The 16,357-nt window shown below is 45.0% G+C and overlaps 1 protein-coding gene across 1 annotated transcript; it reads right to left on the bottom strand.

Moving 5' to 3' along the window:
• Positions 1-59: 59 nt before the first annotated feature.
• On the bottom strand, positions 60-15,841 carry CCDC83 (coiled-coil domain containing 83). The gene is made up of 10 exons (XM_033146073.1): positions 15,710-15,841; positions 12,863-12,947; positions 11,448-11,616; positions 11,150-11,317; positions 10,610-10,701; positions 9,094-9,162; positions 6,134-6,255; positions 4,023-4,090; positions 2,309-2,478; positions 60-260 (listed from the first exon to the last, which is right to left on the bottom strand). Exons 1-10 carry the CDS (start codon positions 15,817-15,819, stop codon positions 84-86), a joined length of 1,230 nt encoding a protein of 409 aa, XP_033001964.1. The 5' UTR covers positions 15,820-15,841; the 3' UTR covers positions 60-83.
• Between the last annotated feature and the right edge of the window lie 516 nt (positions 15,842-16,357).

The raw sequence follows: 16,357 nt of genomic DNA, 5'->3' as shown, positions 1-16,357 counted from the left end.
AGTTGAGTGTCATACGAAGGGTGGGGGAGTTCCAACAATAGGAAGATTATTTTTGAAAAGAAAAGCAGTAGCCTTCCTCGCTCTCAATGAAACATGGATTTGATCATCTGGTAGGTGATGTGATGCTGAGACCGGCTGCTGTCATATCTTTCTTCAAGCTTTGTTCTGCTTGGCATTTCCCTGGCATCCTCGTGAACTGGCATAGTCTGGCCCACCGTAGTCATCAATTTCACTGCCAGGGGCCCCAGATGCTTGTACTCCTGGAGTTCAGATGGACACAAATTAGCGTGTTACCCAGTAGAAAACATTCCGCCCTCGCATGCCTCTTAAAATTACCACGGCATAACCGAATAAGCAAATCTTTGAAAGAAATAATAACAATCCACAATCGCCACGCTGGTAGTGGCTGCTGCTGGAGGAGTACTAAACAGCTCCTGTTCAAATCCTGGCTCACTGGGTAAGCTTGAGCCACAAGGGTGGCTTGTGAATAAAATGATGGGGAGAACTATATATGCTGTCTTGGGCTCCCTGGAGGCAGGGCAAAGTTATAGATATGATAAATAAAGGCTGGGAAATCTAGGTTGCTGCTGTTGCTGCATCATCAGCTAACAAATACCCAGGCACAGCCATCTAGCCAATATCCTGGGGTGCCAAAATTTCAAGAGTGGCTGCCTCAACCCTGCAAAATGTCTTAAGTGAGAGCAGGGGCAGAGCAAGGTGGGTGGGGGGCGGCCGGCCCGCCCGCCCGCCCTGGGTACCGCCCTGGGGGGGTGACACTCGTGGTGGGGCCCCGCCCCCATGATCGGCATCTCCAAAGCCGAGCCCTAAAACATTGCTCGGCTCGTGGCAGCGGCTGGCTTGCTTACTTGCTTGGACAGCCGCCGACGCCTGCTTTCCTTTTTTTTTTTTAAAAAAGGGCTTTTTTCAACGCTCAGCTGCCGAGGCGAGGGGCGGGCCAGAGCGGAGGGGCGTCACGCTTGTGGCTGGCCTGCCGTGACACCCGTCCTCGCTGGCCCGCTCCTCGCCTTGGCAGCCGGGCGATGAAAAAAGCCCTTTAAAAAAAGAAAGGAAAGCAGCTGCCGGCCGAGAAAGCAAGCGGTTGCTTTCCTTTCCTTTCCTTTTTTTAAAAGTGCTTTTTTCAGCGCTCGGTTGCTGCAGCGCGGAGCCAAGGGTCGGGCCAGCGAGGAGGGGCGCCATGCTTGTGGCTGGCCTGCCGTGACACCCCTCTTCGCTGGCCCACCCCTCGCCTCTGTGGCTCCGCCTGGGCCAGTGCTGAAAAAAGCCCTTAAAGGAAAAAAAAAGGAAAGCAGCCGCTTCCTCGCTTGGCCGGCGGCTGCTTTCCCTTTCTTTTTAAGGGCTTTTTTCAGCGCTCAACTGGGCGGAGCCGCACCATACAGAGTGCGCATGCGCAGAATTCCACACATGCGCACTCCGTACCGGGTGCCCTACAGGCGCTGTCCCGGGGGGTGACAAAAAAATTGTCGCCCCCAGTACCCTCTGGACTTGGTACGCCTCTGAGTGAGAGTGCAGGGTGAGATCTTCTCTGCATTCCGGGTGGACTTTGTTGATCATGCACAAGGGGAGGAAATAATATCCTGGTCAACTCCTGACCGTTTTTTAGGAGCTATGTTGCTGAGGACATGATTTTTTGGAGCTATGTTGCTGAGGACGTGTCCAGTTCTGGGCACCACAGTTCAAGAAGGATACTGACAAGCTGGAACGTGTCCAGAAGAGGACAACCAAAATGGTCAAAGGCCTGGAAACGATGCCTTATGAGGAACGGCTTAGGGAGCTGGGTATGTTTAGCCTGGAGAAGAGAAGGTTAAGGGGTGATATGATAGCTATGTTCAAATATATTAAAGGATGTCATATAGAGGAGGGAGAAAGGTTGTTTTCTGCTGCTCCAGAGAAGCGGACAAGGGGCAATGGATTCAAACTACAAGAAAGAAGATTCCACCTAAACATTAGGAAGAACTTCCAGACAGTGAGAGCTGTTTGGCAGTGGAATTTGCTGCCAAGGAGTGTGGTGGAGTCTCCTTCTTTGGAGGTCTTTAAGCAGAGGCTTGACAGCCATCTGTCAGGAATGCTTTGATGGTGTTTCCTGCTTGGCAGGGGGTTGGACTGGATGGCCCTTGTGGTCTCTTCCAACTCTATGATTCTATGATTAGGCTCAAACGGTGTGTGTGTGTGTGTGTAAAAGACAAAAAGTTTTAATTGCCCAAGTCAGCACAAACCTTTTGGGGCACATTATTACCTCACCCTTTCTACCTAAAATCCCAACGCAGAAAAGAGGAAAGTAGATACTTGCCTTGAAATCATTTGAGTCTTCGTACAGGATAGGGGGGAGAAATTGAGCAGCAGAATCTGCTTTCAGTTGAATCACTTCAAAACTGTCACCTCGCAGATTTTCCACCGTCTCCTGTCTGTCTTTATGATCCACGTTGATAACTATTTCCGATATTAATGATGCATTTTCAGCTTGCATTTCTGCAGAGGGGAGGGGGAGGGAAAACACTTTCTGAAATACTCCTCTTAATAAAACTTTGCTGCAACTATGGCGGTGGTGGAGATGGGTGGGGTGGGAATTCTGTCTATTGCTGCTTGCTGGGCTTTGAAATTCCTTCTGCTATATGCAATGGTGAGTGGGGAAGCTCAGCCCGAGGGCCACATTGCTTCCTGGGAAAACTTCTGAGGGCCATATGCCAGGGCTGGCAGGGCCGGATACAAAGCTGGGCACCTTTGTACAGTAGGCTAATTTCTCCCCCTCTGTTCTCCATCCAGACCAACAGGAGGCATTAAAAAAAACAACCCCAGTTATTGCCAATCCACAACTAGCAACACTGTTCATGGCCTGGTATTCATTAGGATGGAATAATAGGACTGTTGTGTTGGAAGGGACCCTGAGGAACATCTAGGTAGCCCAACCCCCTGTAGTGCAGGATCTGTCCCACACAGGGATTGAACCTTGGCATTATCGGCAACATGCTCTAACCAACTGAGCTGATGTATTTACCTGTGTTCCTTCTGACAGCCAAATGAGAATAGTACAGCCTGCCTGGCCCAGTCTACTGCACTTGGCCTAACTGTGCAGCGATCAGCTGTTTTATCAGGGATGGGGGTGAAAACTGAACATAACACCCATTTCACTCCCACCCTTGACAAGCTTACTGGCAAGATTATTGCACTTTTAGGGCAGTTTGTGTGTTTGTTTTCCTCATCCAGGTAGGGATTTGCACACTATTAAAGTTTTCTTTATCTTTACCTTTAAGTTTTCTTCCATGCTTGTTTGAACAAAATAAAAAATAAAAAAATTCCTTCCAATAGCACCTTAGAGACCAACTAAGTTTGTTCTTGGTATGAGCTTTCGTGTGCCTGCACACTTCTTCAGATACACTGAAACAGAAGTCACCAGACCCTTATATATAGTGAGAGAGTGGGGAGGGGTATTAGTCAGAAGGGTGGTGGGAATGGGTGATTGGCTGATGGGTGTGGAAAACCTGTTGACGACTGTTAACGACTGCAATTGGTCTTACAGGAAAAAGCAAGGGGTGAGATGGCTAAAAATAGCTTTGTCATGTATAATGAGATAAGAATCCAATGTCTCTGTTCAGACCAGGTCTCTCCATGGTTTTAAGTTTGGTAATTAGTTGCAATTCAGCAACTTCTCTTTCCAGTCTATTTCTGAAATTCCTTTGTAATATGACAGCTACTTTGAGATCTTGTATAGAATGTCCTGGGGAATTGAAGTGTTCTACTGGTTTCTCTGTCTTGTGGTTCCTCAGTAATGACTGAGTTCACCTTCACAAGTGAGGCAGAGAATAGCAGAGTTGGTTCTTAAGTCCCAACATCCTAGCTTTCCAGTTAGACCAGCTTCCAGGATGTCTACAGTGGGATATTTCTCACTGAGAAACTATCACAGGGCTGTGAGAGCCAGGCCACATTTCTTAGGCCGCGTTTCTTAGGGAGGCAACACTGTAATGTCTGCGTCAGTATTGCAATTAACTCAGTAGAAAGGGGATTACCAGAAAGCCTAACATGTTCCTGGTCTTCAAGCATCTGCAGGCCAGCTCCCTGGGTAAGAAATAACGTTCTGGAAAATTAAAAGGAGAAGAAGCAACATCAAAAGGTTTGAAATTCTGTCTTCCCTTGTAACATAAAACGGTGGCACATCTTTAAAGTGCATACTCACGTTATTGCCACTGGAATTATTCCTGTGCATGCCCTGAGCTCTTGTTAATGTTCATGTTTTTCTTTAAATACTTATAAACCACGCTTTCATAGAAATACACGAAGGCAGTATACAAAACTACAATAAGGCCATACCCAGGGTTGAACGTGGGACCCTTTTGCATGAAAGTATATGCTCTGCTACTGAACAACAGCCTTTCACCTTCTAAGGCGAGGATCGGGCACCTTTTTGGCTCCCTGGCTCAGATCTTCATCAGGATTGGCCTTGTGGACCAAATTTGGCAGGTAGGTGGAGTCACCCACCTGATGTTACGACAGCACCACACAATTTGGCCACTTTGAAGTCCCCAAGTTGGGACTTCAAAGCACCTTGCTGAAGCAGAAGGGGGGAAAAAACACCTGAGTTTTAGCAGCGAGGTTCAGTGCAAAACGCTTTGCGATTGTTAAGGGGCTTGCACAAATGAAGTGTTTTCTCCTGTGTTTTAGTAGGAGCTTCACTGCAAAACTGATTTATCAGCTGATGAGTAGGAAGGTTATAAGGCCTGCTCAGTGTGGCCCATGCGCCAGTTAAATCATGTCGCGTTGGCTGAGCATGCCAGTTTCCCATAAAGAAGTGACTTGCATAGCCAAACTGAGCAGGATTCAGTGGGTGGGAATCCTGCCCCCTTGCCTTCATTGATTTACCATTTTAAATGCCTTTTGTTTCACAATTGGGATGGTTAGCCAGCAATGAAAGCGGGCAGGACTTTTATTTCCTTGCCAAGAGCAATTTGCAGCTACTTCAGTCAGCGTGGCAATGATAGCTACTCGTCCAAATTACTGATTAGGGGAGTCGACTCGTTTATTCAAAATTAATGTGAAAGAGAAGAGCTGCATCTTGTTAATTCTGTCCTCTGCATGCCAATGCTGCTCCTCAGAAGGTTATTTTTCTTCGTAATTATTGAGTGGCTTATAGCTTTACAGCTAGCTGTTCGCTTGCACATTTGTTTATTTATTCAATTTGCCAGTCGCTTCCCATTAAATGTCTCGATGCAATTTCGCAGCAAAAGAGCAACAATAACAATTTAAAAACAATTTCAAAGCCAGTACAGGTATGTATAGACTAGGAAATCGGCTTGAATGTCTCCAACAGGTGCCGAAAAGACTATACAGATGGTGCCTGTCAGATAAGTAATGGGAGCTTACATATACAGTGGTACCCTGGTACTCAAACGCCAAAAACTCGGAAGTAAGTGTTCCGGGTTTCAAACGTTTTTTTGGAAGCCAAACATCCGATGCAGCTGTCATCTATTGTTTCCGGGGCACCTGCACCAATCAGAAGCTGCGCCTTGGTTTTCGAACATTTCAGAAGTCAAACACATTTGTTTTTGCTATTTATTTTACGTTTTTGTTTTTTTATGCTTTTTCGGTTAATTTGTTTTTGTGACTGTGTTCAGCTACTGATTGATTGTGTGACTGCGGAAATGGATAAAAGCCCCCCCATCCAAACAATGACTATCATCAGTGCAGGTAAGAAAAAAAAATAATTTTAATTTTTATCATCTATAATTCTATCTTGTTTATTTTATAGTACAGTACATTGTTTATTGCTTTCATTTTTTATGGATCAATGGTCTAGTTAGATAGTAAAATTCATGTTAAACAGCTGTTTTATGGGTTGTTTTTAAAAAGTCTGGAACGGATTAATCCACTTTGCATTATTTTCTGTGGGATAGCGCATCTTGGTTTTGGAACGCTTTGGTTTTGGAACAGACTTCCGGAATGGATTAAGTTTGAGAACCAAGGTACCACTGTATGTGCTTTAGTAAATAATAAAATATCAGGATTCTTTTGATTTTTCTACTGTTTGGCATACTGTAGTTTGCTCAAGGCCCAAAGAGTCAAGCCAACTCTTCAGCTCCTGCGCTTCATCAGTGTTTGTGAAATGCTAGGAGAACAGCTTTACCTGGGTACTTTAAGGAACTGCAGCCTACGCTCAAAGAGTTTGTTGGTGAGGTAGATGTTCTCCTTCTCCAGTTCGTGGACCAAGGCTTCCAAATCGCTCACTTCCTTTTTGTACCCTGCCACCTGCCACGAGATATGAAACCCGGCGCTGAAGTCCTTTGTAGCTGCCTTCTGCCAAACCAGACGGTTGGCCCACTGAGGCAGCCATATATTAGGCATTCAAACTGGAAGCAGCTCACTTCTGCAGGTGTTCTACCTGTGTCCCTACCTGGACAGGGACAGCCTAACTTCTGTCGTCTACGCTCTGGTAACCTCTAGGTTGGATTACTGCAATGCGTTATATGTGGGGCTGCCTCTGAAGATGGTTTGGAAGCTTCAGCTGGTGCAGAATTTGGTGGTCAGGTTGCTCACCGGGGCAAGATGGTTTGAGCATATTACACCAATCCTGGCCCGACTGCATTGGCTGCCAATGAGTTTCCAGGCCCAATTCGAGGTGCTGGCTTTGACTTATAAAGCCTTAAACAGCTCAGGACCACAGTTCCTCAAAGACTGCGTCTCCTCATATAAACAGTCCCAGACTCTGCATTCATAATCTGAGGCCCTTCTTCGTGTGCCTCCTTCATGTGAGGTCCGGAGGGTGGCAACACAAGAACAGGGCCTTTTCTGCAGTGGCTCCCTGTTTGTAGAATTCTCTCCCCAGGGAAGTTTGGCTGGCGCCTTCATTATAGACCTTTGGGCACTAGGTTCCTCTTCAATGCAGCCTTTAACTGATTGACATCCAATGCCCTTTGAAATGTGATGTGTGGGCATTATGGGGTTTTCGTTACTTTTTTTTTTTTTACTATGTATTTTGTGGTTTTTATATTGTAATTCTATGCTGTGATCTGCCCTGAGCTCTATGAATGAATGTCGGTATACAAATTTAATTTATTGTTATACTATTATTATTATTTCCACCCAATATCCTTTGAACTGGGACGCGGGTGGCGCTGTGGGTTAAACCACAGAGCCTAGGGCTTGCCGATCAGAAGGTCGGCGGTTCAAACCCCTGCGACGGGGTGAGCTCCTGGTGCTCGGTCCCAGCTCCTGCCCACCTAGCAGTTTGAAAGCACATCAAAGTGCAAGTAGATAAATAGGTACTGCTCCGGCGGGAAGGTAAACAGCGTTTCTGTGCGCTGCTCTGGTTTGCCAGAAGCGGCTTAGTCATGCTGGCCACATGACCCGGAAGCTGTAAGACGGCTCCCTCGGCCAGTAAAACGAGATGAGCGTTGCAACCCCAGAGCTGTCCGCAACCGGACCTAATGGTCAGGGGCAAGCGCGGAGGAAGCCTCCTTGCTACCTGGGGCAGCGAACAGAGGCACCCCCTAGGGGCGGGGTGTCGTGACGTTGCATTGTGACATCACGATGCAACGTCAGGATGGAGTGCGCATGCACAAAATTCGGCGCATGTGTGCTCCGTCGCCGGGCCGCCGCTGCTGCTCCCGCAGCGACCTTGCTAGCCGCTGAGCGCGAAAAGCAGCATGGCCTTACGCCCGCCGCTTGCGCTCAGCAGCCCCATGAGCTGCCAATGGCTCAGCGGCTCGTACATCCAAATTTGAAAAAGATCTAATCTTGATTGAAGGGAAAAATATTTCACGAATTTATGACCATCTTTTAGAGTGGGAAACCAAAGAAGAGCAGGTTAAAACGGTAATGGTGAAATGGGCCCAGGATTTCGGGTATAACATATATATGGATCAATGGGAAAGACTGTGGAAGGAGGATGTCAAATTTACAGCCTGTTATACCCTAAGGGAAAACACCATGAAAATGCTTTACAGGTGGCACCACACCCCCTCGAAACTATCAAAAATGTATAAAGGAGGGTCACCAAATTGCTGGAGATGCCAAAAAGCCGTGGGGTCTTACTACCATATGTGGTGGACGTGTGTAATTATCGGGGAATTTTGGGATAACATATACAATGAACTGAAGAAATTGTTTAAAATTACATTTAAAAAACCCCCAGAGATTTTCCTATTAGGAATTTTACCCCCAGAGATTAAAAAAGAAAGGAGAACGCTATTTATGTATGCTGTCACAGCAGCTAGAATTCTTGTGGCTAGAAAGTGGAAAAATGAATCAGTACCGACAATCTTAGAGTGGCAGATGCTGATGTTAGATTATTTGCAGCTGGCGAAATTGACAGGAGGAGTTAGAGGAGAAATGACGCAGAAAACTTTTGGTGAATGGAAAATATTTAAAGAATACATAAGAATATATTGCAATAATAAGGCCATATTAGCAGAACTAGAGTGATACTTGTAATTAAATAAATATCGAATACTATTGAAGATAAAGGAATGAGAAATGAAGATCAAACTGTGCAGATAAACAATGATGCAATGAAAGTACAATAAGAAAGATCGGAAGACTTGTATGTATGTGAGAAGTGTGGTTATGTAAACCAATTTTAACCCTTTTTGTGTTTTTTGTAGGGGTTTTTTTCTTCTTCTTCTTTGTTTTCTTTTTCCTTTTCTTCTTTTTTTATCTGTATTGATGAGACTGTAAATATTTTTTAATGTGCGTAAATAAAACCAATAAAGATTACTTAATTTTTTTTTTTTTTTAATGGCTCAGCGGCTCGCAAGGTTGCCGCAGGAGCAACTGAGCAGGTTTGTAAGCAGGCTGCGGGACTGGCCCAAGTGCCACCCCCCTCCCCTGGAACCCGGGGCACCCTGCCCCCTACACCCCGCCCTCGCTATGCCACTGGTCAGGGGTCCCTTTACCTTTACCTGTCCTTTGAACTGTGGATGTTGGGGAGTCAAACTGTATGTTCCACCTCTGACCACCCACCACCCTTCCCTGTCTAGGAAGCTGCTTGAAGAAATGGGAGACAATCGGTCCATCTAGTTCAATACTGTCCACACTAATTGGCAGTGTCTCCTTGGAAATCCAGATTACCCTTCCAGATACGCTTACCTCCTCCTTTAGCCACTCATATTCTTTAATCTCCCGGCAGCTGGTCTTGTCGATATGCTTAACAGCATTCTGAGGAAAGAAAGCATGAAATCGCAGCTGGAGCTGGAGCCTTTGCACTGAAGGAAGTGATAGTCTAGACAGGATACCCACAGAGGAACATCCAAAACTTTGAACAATAACAACACAAAACTTCCTCCTATATATCTATTTTTACATTTATTTTTCACTTTCCCATTTTTTCAAAAGAGCTTCGCAGCTGCTGATTGAAGTGACGCGTCACGTAAAACTTTAATAGTAATAAATTATAAAGACACACGCATCCCAGAATAAAATATGGATGCGATCGGTGCCAGGCTAATGAAAACAATTTTACACTGCCTGTGGAACACCAAACGAATGAGCTAACTCTCAGTTTGGTAACGGATTCTTGTAACGTTGAGGAAAGAGACAAGGTCCAGCCACAAGACATAATTAGCTTTTATTTGACAGGAAGGTTTAAGGGGGATCTTAGTGGTTGATGGATTCCAGAAGGTGGAAGCCACCACAAAGGAGGCCCTGCCCCAATGGCCAACCAATCACATCTTAACAAGAGGCTGAGAAAGGCCTAGAGAGCATGCAGACTAATCTGAGGAGAAGACAAGAATGTGAAGGCCTTTATTTACCTTCAGAAAGCAGGAAAAAGCTTTTATTTTGCCAAGTACAGTACAGGTTTTGGAGGCACGGTATACGTTTTCCACTTTCCTCACTCCCCATCTAACCTGGGTTACCTTTCTTGCTCATATTTTAACTCTTATTGCAATCGCTGCTGTTCTAATGTGTGTGTTTTTAATAAGTTGTGGAGCGGTGGGAAGGCAGGATACAGAAGCAAGTTCATTTAAAAGGAATAAATGAGAGACGCATTTCTGTTTTACTTTCTAAGGAATGTCACAAATAAGCTTATGAGGTTGCCATGTGTCCTCTTTTTCCAGGACACGTCCTCTTTCTCAGGGGTAAAAATTCTGTCCAGGTGGAATCTTAAAATTTGTCAAAATGTCTCTGGCTATACTTTCTGGATGAGACATAGACATAACTGGTAGCTGAAGACTTGCTTTCCTCTCCTTTTCTCCTGACCCCCCCCCCCAGCAATATATCACAGCTTCTGTAGCCAACATATATTAGGGGTATTTAAAACGGGAGTCGTCATAGTTCCCTCTTTTTTCCTCTTCAAGATATGGCAACCCTACTTTATGAGTATAAAACCCAGCCAGAACTAACCACTCTTGGACCTCATTGACATAAATTGGAAATTTAGTATATGCTTAGTGCTGTAGACCTGTTCCCTCTTACCTGGGAATAAGCCCCACAGCATACAGTGAGACTCAATGGGCAGGGTATAAATATTATTATTATTATTATTATTATTATTAAGAACAGGATTCCACTCTAAATCTCTCCTGCAGAAGTAAAATGAACTTGAAAGTGCTCAGATCACGCCCATAATGATTAAAAGACTAGAATTGCAAAGCCATATCAGTACCTCAAGGGCCCATTCTTTCTTCAGCTCCATTTGCTTCAGCATGTATCTGTCGGTTCTTTCCTTCGTCTCTTCCAGGGAAATCCTAAAAAATTCTTTAGGGGTAAAAACAAGAACACAACCCCGGCCATCAGAAAAGAAGAAGAGGAGTTTGGATTTGATATCCCGCTTTATCACTACCCGAAGGAGTCTCAAAGCGGCTCACATTCTCCTTTCCCTTCCTCCCCCACAACAAACACTCTGTGAGGTGAGTGGAGCTGAGAGACTTCAGAGAAGTGTGACTAGCCCAAGGTCACCCAGCAGCTGCATGTGGAGGAGCGGAGACGCGAACCCGATTCACCAGATTACGAGTCTACTGCTCTTAACCACCACACCACACTGGTAAAGGTAAAGCAGAAAATGGGGGAATGTGTTTTAGAAGAGACTGAAATACGTGTTCCTTTACCCACACACTGGAAACGGTAATTATTTCTAGTTCTTGATGTCTGGGCCAACATCTCATGTCTAGGTCTCTGGTTTAAGTACAAGCCTAGAACAACTCACCAGTCATTTCCTCAAGCTCTTCCTTCAGTTTCTGGATGTCCTGTTCCAGGCACTCGATCTGCTTGGCATGCTCGGTGCTCCCAACGTTTTTGTACGCCAGCCAGTAATCCACTTCAGCTTGCTTTTGCACGAGTTTTTGTTCGAGGTAATGTATCTGGCAGCGCATGTCTGGTTGGAGGGGGGGGGGGAAAGGCCGTGTTAGGAGTGATGGCCTTTGCTCACCCAAATTACTAATGAGAAACGATCGTCTCCACCTGGGATTTGAGCTAGCAACTGAGGGATTTCGGCACAAGATCACCTTTAATAAGTTTTTCCTGATCCTTCGCATACTGCCACTTCTCCTTCATCGCTAGTTCCACATCATCTCTAGTAACAATTTCGACTTTCGCCAACGCCTCTTCCTGCTCCTTCAGGGCAGCTAGGAGTGCTCGGATGTGCGAAGCCTGTTCATTCTTTAGTTGCTGATTCTGGGGGAAGGGGGGAGGTTTTTGGAAAAAAAGTTTATTTGTCTTACTTTAATCCTGCCTTTTCTTGGGGATGGTCAAGAAGGTGACAATTGTCAGAATAATCCAATGGAAATAAATTGATGGATCTCTATCACTCTATTGCATGCGACAGATCTACTTATATACATGCATGTTCATTTTCCTGAGACCATCGCCTGTCTAACATGATTACCAAAGAAGTTGGGAATTAGGAATTTTTATCCCATTTTGGTTCACAAGAAGCTTCCAAACTTGCTAGTAACTACACCAGGCATAGGGAACCTATTTCTCTCCATATGTTGCTGAACTGCGTCTCCCATCAGCCCCAGCAAGCATGGCTAATGGCCAGCGGTGATGGGAGTTGTAGTTCTGCAACATCATGGCGACCAAAGTTTCCCCACACCTGAGCTACATAATAATAATATACAGCACCCACTTAGACCTATCCAGTCCCCTTCCCTTTAGACCAGCCTTTCTCAACCTTGGGTCCCCAGATGTTTTTAGCCTACAACTCCCATCATCCCTAGCTAACAGGACCAGTGGTCAGGGGTGGTGGGAATTGTAGTCCCAAAACATCTGGAGGACCGAGTTTGGGGATGCCTGAGCTAGATGGACCAATGATGTGATTTGTTATAAGGCAGCTTCTTATCTTCCAAAGAGAGAGGGCAAGTGGACAGGCAACAGCGAGGAGAAGGAGCCCCCCACTCCCCATGGGCAGAGCCTCCCTTCCTCCTAATCCTGGAACTAGCACTGTTTCCCATCTCCTGATCTACCTGATCCTTTGAACTGCAGGTGCTGTCTTGGCTATGATTCCTGGAAGACCAGCTCCCTGCCTTGCAGGCCTTTTCCCAACTGGCCTGGACTGACTCCAGCTACAAATGCGGAAGCTGCTGAGAAGACTCTTTGGCTGGGGTGTTGTTGGGGGAAGTTGCTGGTGTTGGTTTTTTGAATCTTTATTTTAGACCTTGTTGTATGCGGAAGTTGTTCAGTTCAGTTGTGCATTTTTAAAAATCTTTTGAAATTTTATTACTACTTTTGTTGCAGTTGTGTATTCTTTTCATGTTGTAAGCTGTCTTGGGCATGGTTTGAATTGTGGTGAGGCAGCATACAAATAAAATTACCTATGCATGTAAATAAAGCAACTGGGGTTGCACCTAGAATCCACTTGCATGCAAAGCTGAGCTGTGCTCGCTCCCCCAAATCAAAATAGAAGCATATGTTTACATACCCTTTCTTTGTTTTGGTCATTCTGCGCTTCCAAGTTTTTTATTTCAAAGAGAAGCTGATCGATGATCTCTTCCTTTATCTGAATTCTGAAGATAATTAAAATGCAGAGGATAAGAGATGATGCTACTAAGAAAATACGCTACCTGAGCCTCTTCGAGGAAAAGCAGGATACAAATAAATTAAGCATTCAGATATTTGTGCATTATATTTTCTTTTCTTTTTAAATACCCTTCAGTTTAAAAGAAGTGTTAAGACACAAATTCATGTATCCAAAAGCATGGAATATGTAAGTTTCTAGACACCGCAGGAACATAGCTGTCAACCTTTCCCTTTTTTGTTGGAAATTCCCTTATTATAGCATTGGGAAACAGCAGGGAGGGTTGACAGCTATGCACAGGAAGCCAGACTGCTCTTGCACTTACATTCATCATAGGTTTTTGTTCCTGAAATGTGATGACATTACATTGGACGCTCGGGTTGCAAATGCGATCTGTGCGGAGGCACGTTCGCAACTCGCCGCATCTGCACATGCGCGGGTTGCGATTTGCGGTTTTTGCGCATGCGCGAAGTGCCGAAACCCAGAAGTAACCCGTTCCGGTACTTCCGGGTTTGGCGCGTTTGTATCCCGCAGCGAGTGCAACCCGACATATGACTGTATACCTTTCACATTGAGGTCCAGCTCCGAGGGCCTTCTGGCGGTTCCCTCCTTGCGAGAAGTAAGGTTACAGGGAACCAGGCCTTCTCGGTGGTGGCGCCCGCCTCTTGGAATGCCCTCCCTTCAGATGTCAAGGAAATAAACAACTACCTGACTTTTAGAAGACATCTGAAGGCAGCCCTGTTTAGGGAAGTTTTTAATGTTTGATGTTTATTGTGTTTTTAATATTTTGCTGGGACCCACCCAGAGTGGCTAGGGAAAACCAGCCAGACGGGCAGGGTATAAATATTTTTTATTTTTTTATTTATTTATTTAAGATTCCCCATGCCAAATCCACATGCCTAGGTGCCAAGCCTAGGATGTCACAACTACAACATAGCGCACAATGGAAGGCAAGAGGTGGGCTGGGGGTGGCGTGGGGACACAGAATTCTGGCCTTGCACAGGGCACCGCTGAAATGTGAAAGACCAAAGTCTGCCCCTGAGCATTCCTCTGACTATCAGTTGCTGAGAATCGCAGGGGGGCAGACATCTGGTTGGCCCCAGGGAGAAAAGGATGTTGGACTAGATAGGCCAATGACTGATCCAGCAGACTCTTCTTAGAAGGGGGGGTGGGGGGAGGGAAAGTCCTACTATCTGCAAATGTACAATAAGGCAGAAAAGCCAGTAGCCTGCCAGATGTTCCTAAAGTCAGGTTCTTAAATTACTATACATACTGATTGCATGCAGGGAGTAGACTAACAGTGGGTTCAACAGTCAAGAAAGTGGTTTTTGCCCATGCTGTAGAGCAGGGGTCAGCAAACTCTTTCAGCTGTGGGCTGGTCCACTGTCCCTCAGACTTTGTGGGGGGGCCGGACTATTTTTCTTTTTTTGGGGGGGGGAAATGAACGAATTCCTATGCCCCACAAATAACCCAGAGATGCATTTTAAGTAAAAGCACACATTCCACGCATGTAAAAGCACCAGGCAGTCCCCACAAATAACCCAGAGATGTGTTTTAAATAAAAGGACACATTATACTCATGTAAAATGCTGACTCCCAGACCATCCGTGGGCCGGATTTAGAAGGCGATTAGGTCGGATCCAGCCCCCGGGCCTTATTTTGCCCACCCATGCTGTAGAGGGAAGTGAGGAGAAAGTGGGAAGATAGCCCTTCCAGGAGAAGGAATACTCTGGTCCTAAACCTCTCCTGTCTTGTGGGATATCTTGGGGAGGAGAAAAGGCTAAGGACCAGGGTGGATAAAAATCAATTGAGATGTATGTATGTGTGTATAAAATATAATTTTTTATTTAAATCAGATTTTTTTTAAATTTTAAAATAAAATGCTTTCGGGGGGAAATCTTTCTAAAAGTAATTTTCTATTTAATTTACATTGTAGTCAAAAGGCTTTTCATCAGGAAATAAGGATTTGTTTTAAGTTTTTCATATGTGCTAAAACTCAGTCTAAGTTTTTTTTTTAAATTGTTTAACCACATCAGTTAACAAACATGGATACATATGCTATAATGTTATTGTTTTAGTTAAATAAATTGTTTAAGTTGTTCTTAAGGAAATGGTTGTTTTTCTCCTTCCAATAAAGTTGTCCAAATATAAACAGTTAACTTATTAAACCTCACCATAATTTCATAATTATCAAATCCACCCTGCTAAGGAGGAAATCCTACACAAATCCAGAGTGGAGTCCCTAAGACAGTTGGATGGCACCTTGCATGCCTCCTTCCAGCAACAACTACAGCCTAGCTGGTGCCAAACGTCTTGCTTTGCTCTCCTTTGGGTCATATCAAGAGGGGTCTTGTCATCTGGCCAGCCCACAATCTCCACACACACTGCCCAGGCTTGTGCCGGATTTAGGTTTGATGAGGCCCTAAGCTACTGAACGGAATGGGGCCCTTTATATGTCCAGCTGTCCTTTGTCAACAACAAATTGTCGCTGTTTTTTTGTGTTGAATATATAAAGGTAAAGGGACCCCTGACCATTAGGTCCAGTCGTGTCCAACTCTGGGGTTGTGGTGCTCATCTCGCATTACTGGCCGAGGGAGCCGGTGTACAGCTTCCGGGTCATGTGGCCAACATGACTAAGCCGCTTCTGGCGAACCAGAGCAGCGCACAGAAACGCCGTTTACCTTCCCACCGGAGCGGTACCTATTTATCTACTTGCACGGTTGGATGCCAACAAGAAGCAACAATACGTACTGATATGCTAGTAGAGCTTCTGGGAAATAAATTCGAGGCTCTTTGGACATCTGTCCCATGGGCTGTTTCCTCTTCCCCTTCTTCTCCTTCTTTTTCTTTTCTTTCGCCATGGTTTAACTCTTCAGAGACTGAACGAGAACTTGGAGAAGCAAATAAAACAGATCAGGGCAGCATAGAAAGGTTTTCCCTGTTCTTACTTTGTTCTGAAGCTGTTGCATTCATTCTGCAGTCACAGCACCAGTGCTTTTTTTGGGGACAGGGACACAGGGGTACACATACCCCTAAACATTTTGTGAATCTAAGTTTGGCCTCATTAAGGGGCAGTATTTCAATATGAGTAGGAAAATGAGAGTATAGTGGTACCTTGGTTCTCAAATGTAATCCGTTCCGGAAGTTCGTTCCAAAACCAAAGCGTTCCAAAACCAAGACGCGTTTTCCCATAGAAAGTAATGCAAAACGGATTAATCCGTTCCAGACTTTCAAAAACAACCCGTAAAATAGTAATTTAACATGAATTTTACTATCTAACGAGACCATTGATCCATAAAATGAAAGCAATAAACAATGTACTGCAGTCACGCAATCAATCAATCAATCAATCAATCAATAGCTGAACTGGGTTCCCCACAGTCACAAAATAAGAAAGAA

This window comes from Lacerta agilis, chromosome 4 (genome assembly GCF_009819535.1).
Source record: "Lacerta agilis isolate rLacAgi1 chromosome 4, rLacAgi1.pri, whole genome shotgun sequence".
NCBI classification, from domain to species: domain Eukaryota; kingdom Metazoa; phylum Chordata; class Lepidosauria; order Squamata; family Lacertidae; genus Lacerta; species Lacerta agilis.
The sequence above is the reverse complement of the archived record's forward strand: the minus strand, read 5'-3'. Positions and strand labels throughout refer to the sequence as shown.

What these genes read in the sequence shown, in the direction of transcription:
- CCDC83 (XM_033146073.1), bottom strand. Translation starts at nt 15,819, where the DNA reads ATGGCGAAAGAAAAGAAAAAGAAGGAGAAGAAGGGGAAGAGGAAACAG. An exon ending in ATGACCAAAACAAAGAAAGG is followed by an intron (nt 11,617 to 12,862) that starts GTATGTAAACAT and finishes CCCTTCCCCCAG; the next exon opens with AATCAGCAACTAAAGAATGA. An exon ending in AGAAAGAATGGGCCCTTGAG is followed by an intron (nt 9,163 to 10,609) that starts GTACTGATATGG and finishes TTCTTTCCTCAG; the next exon opens with AATGCTGTTAAGCATATCGA.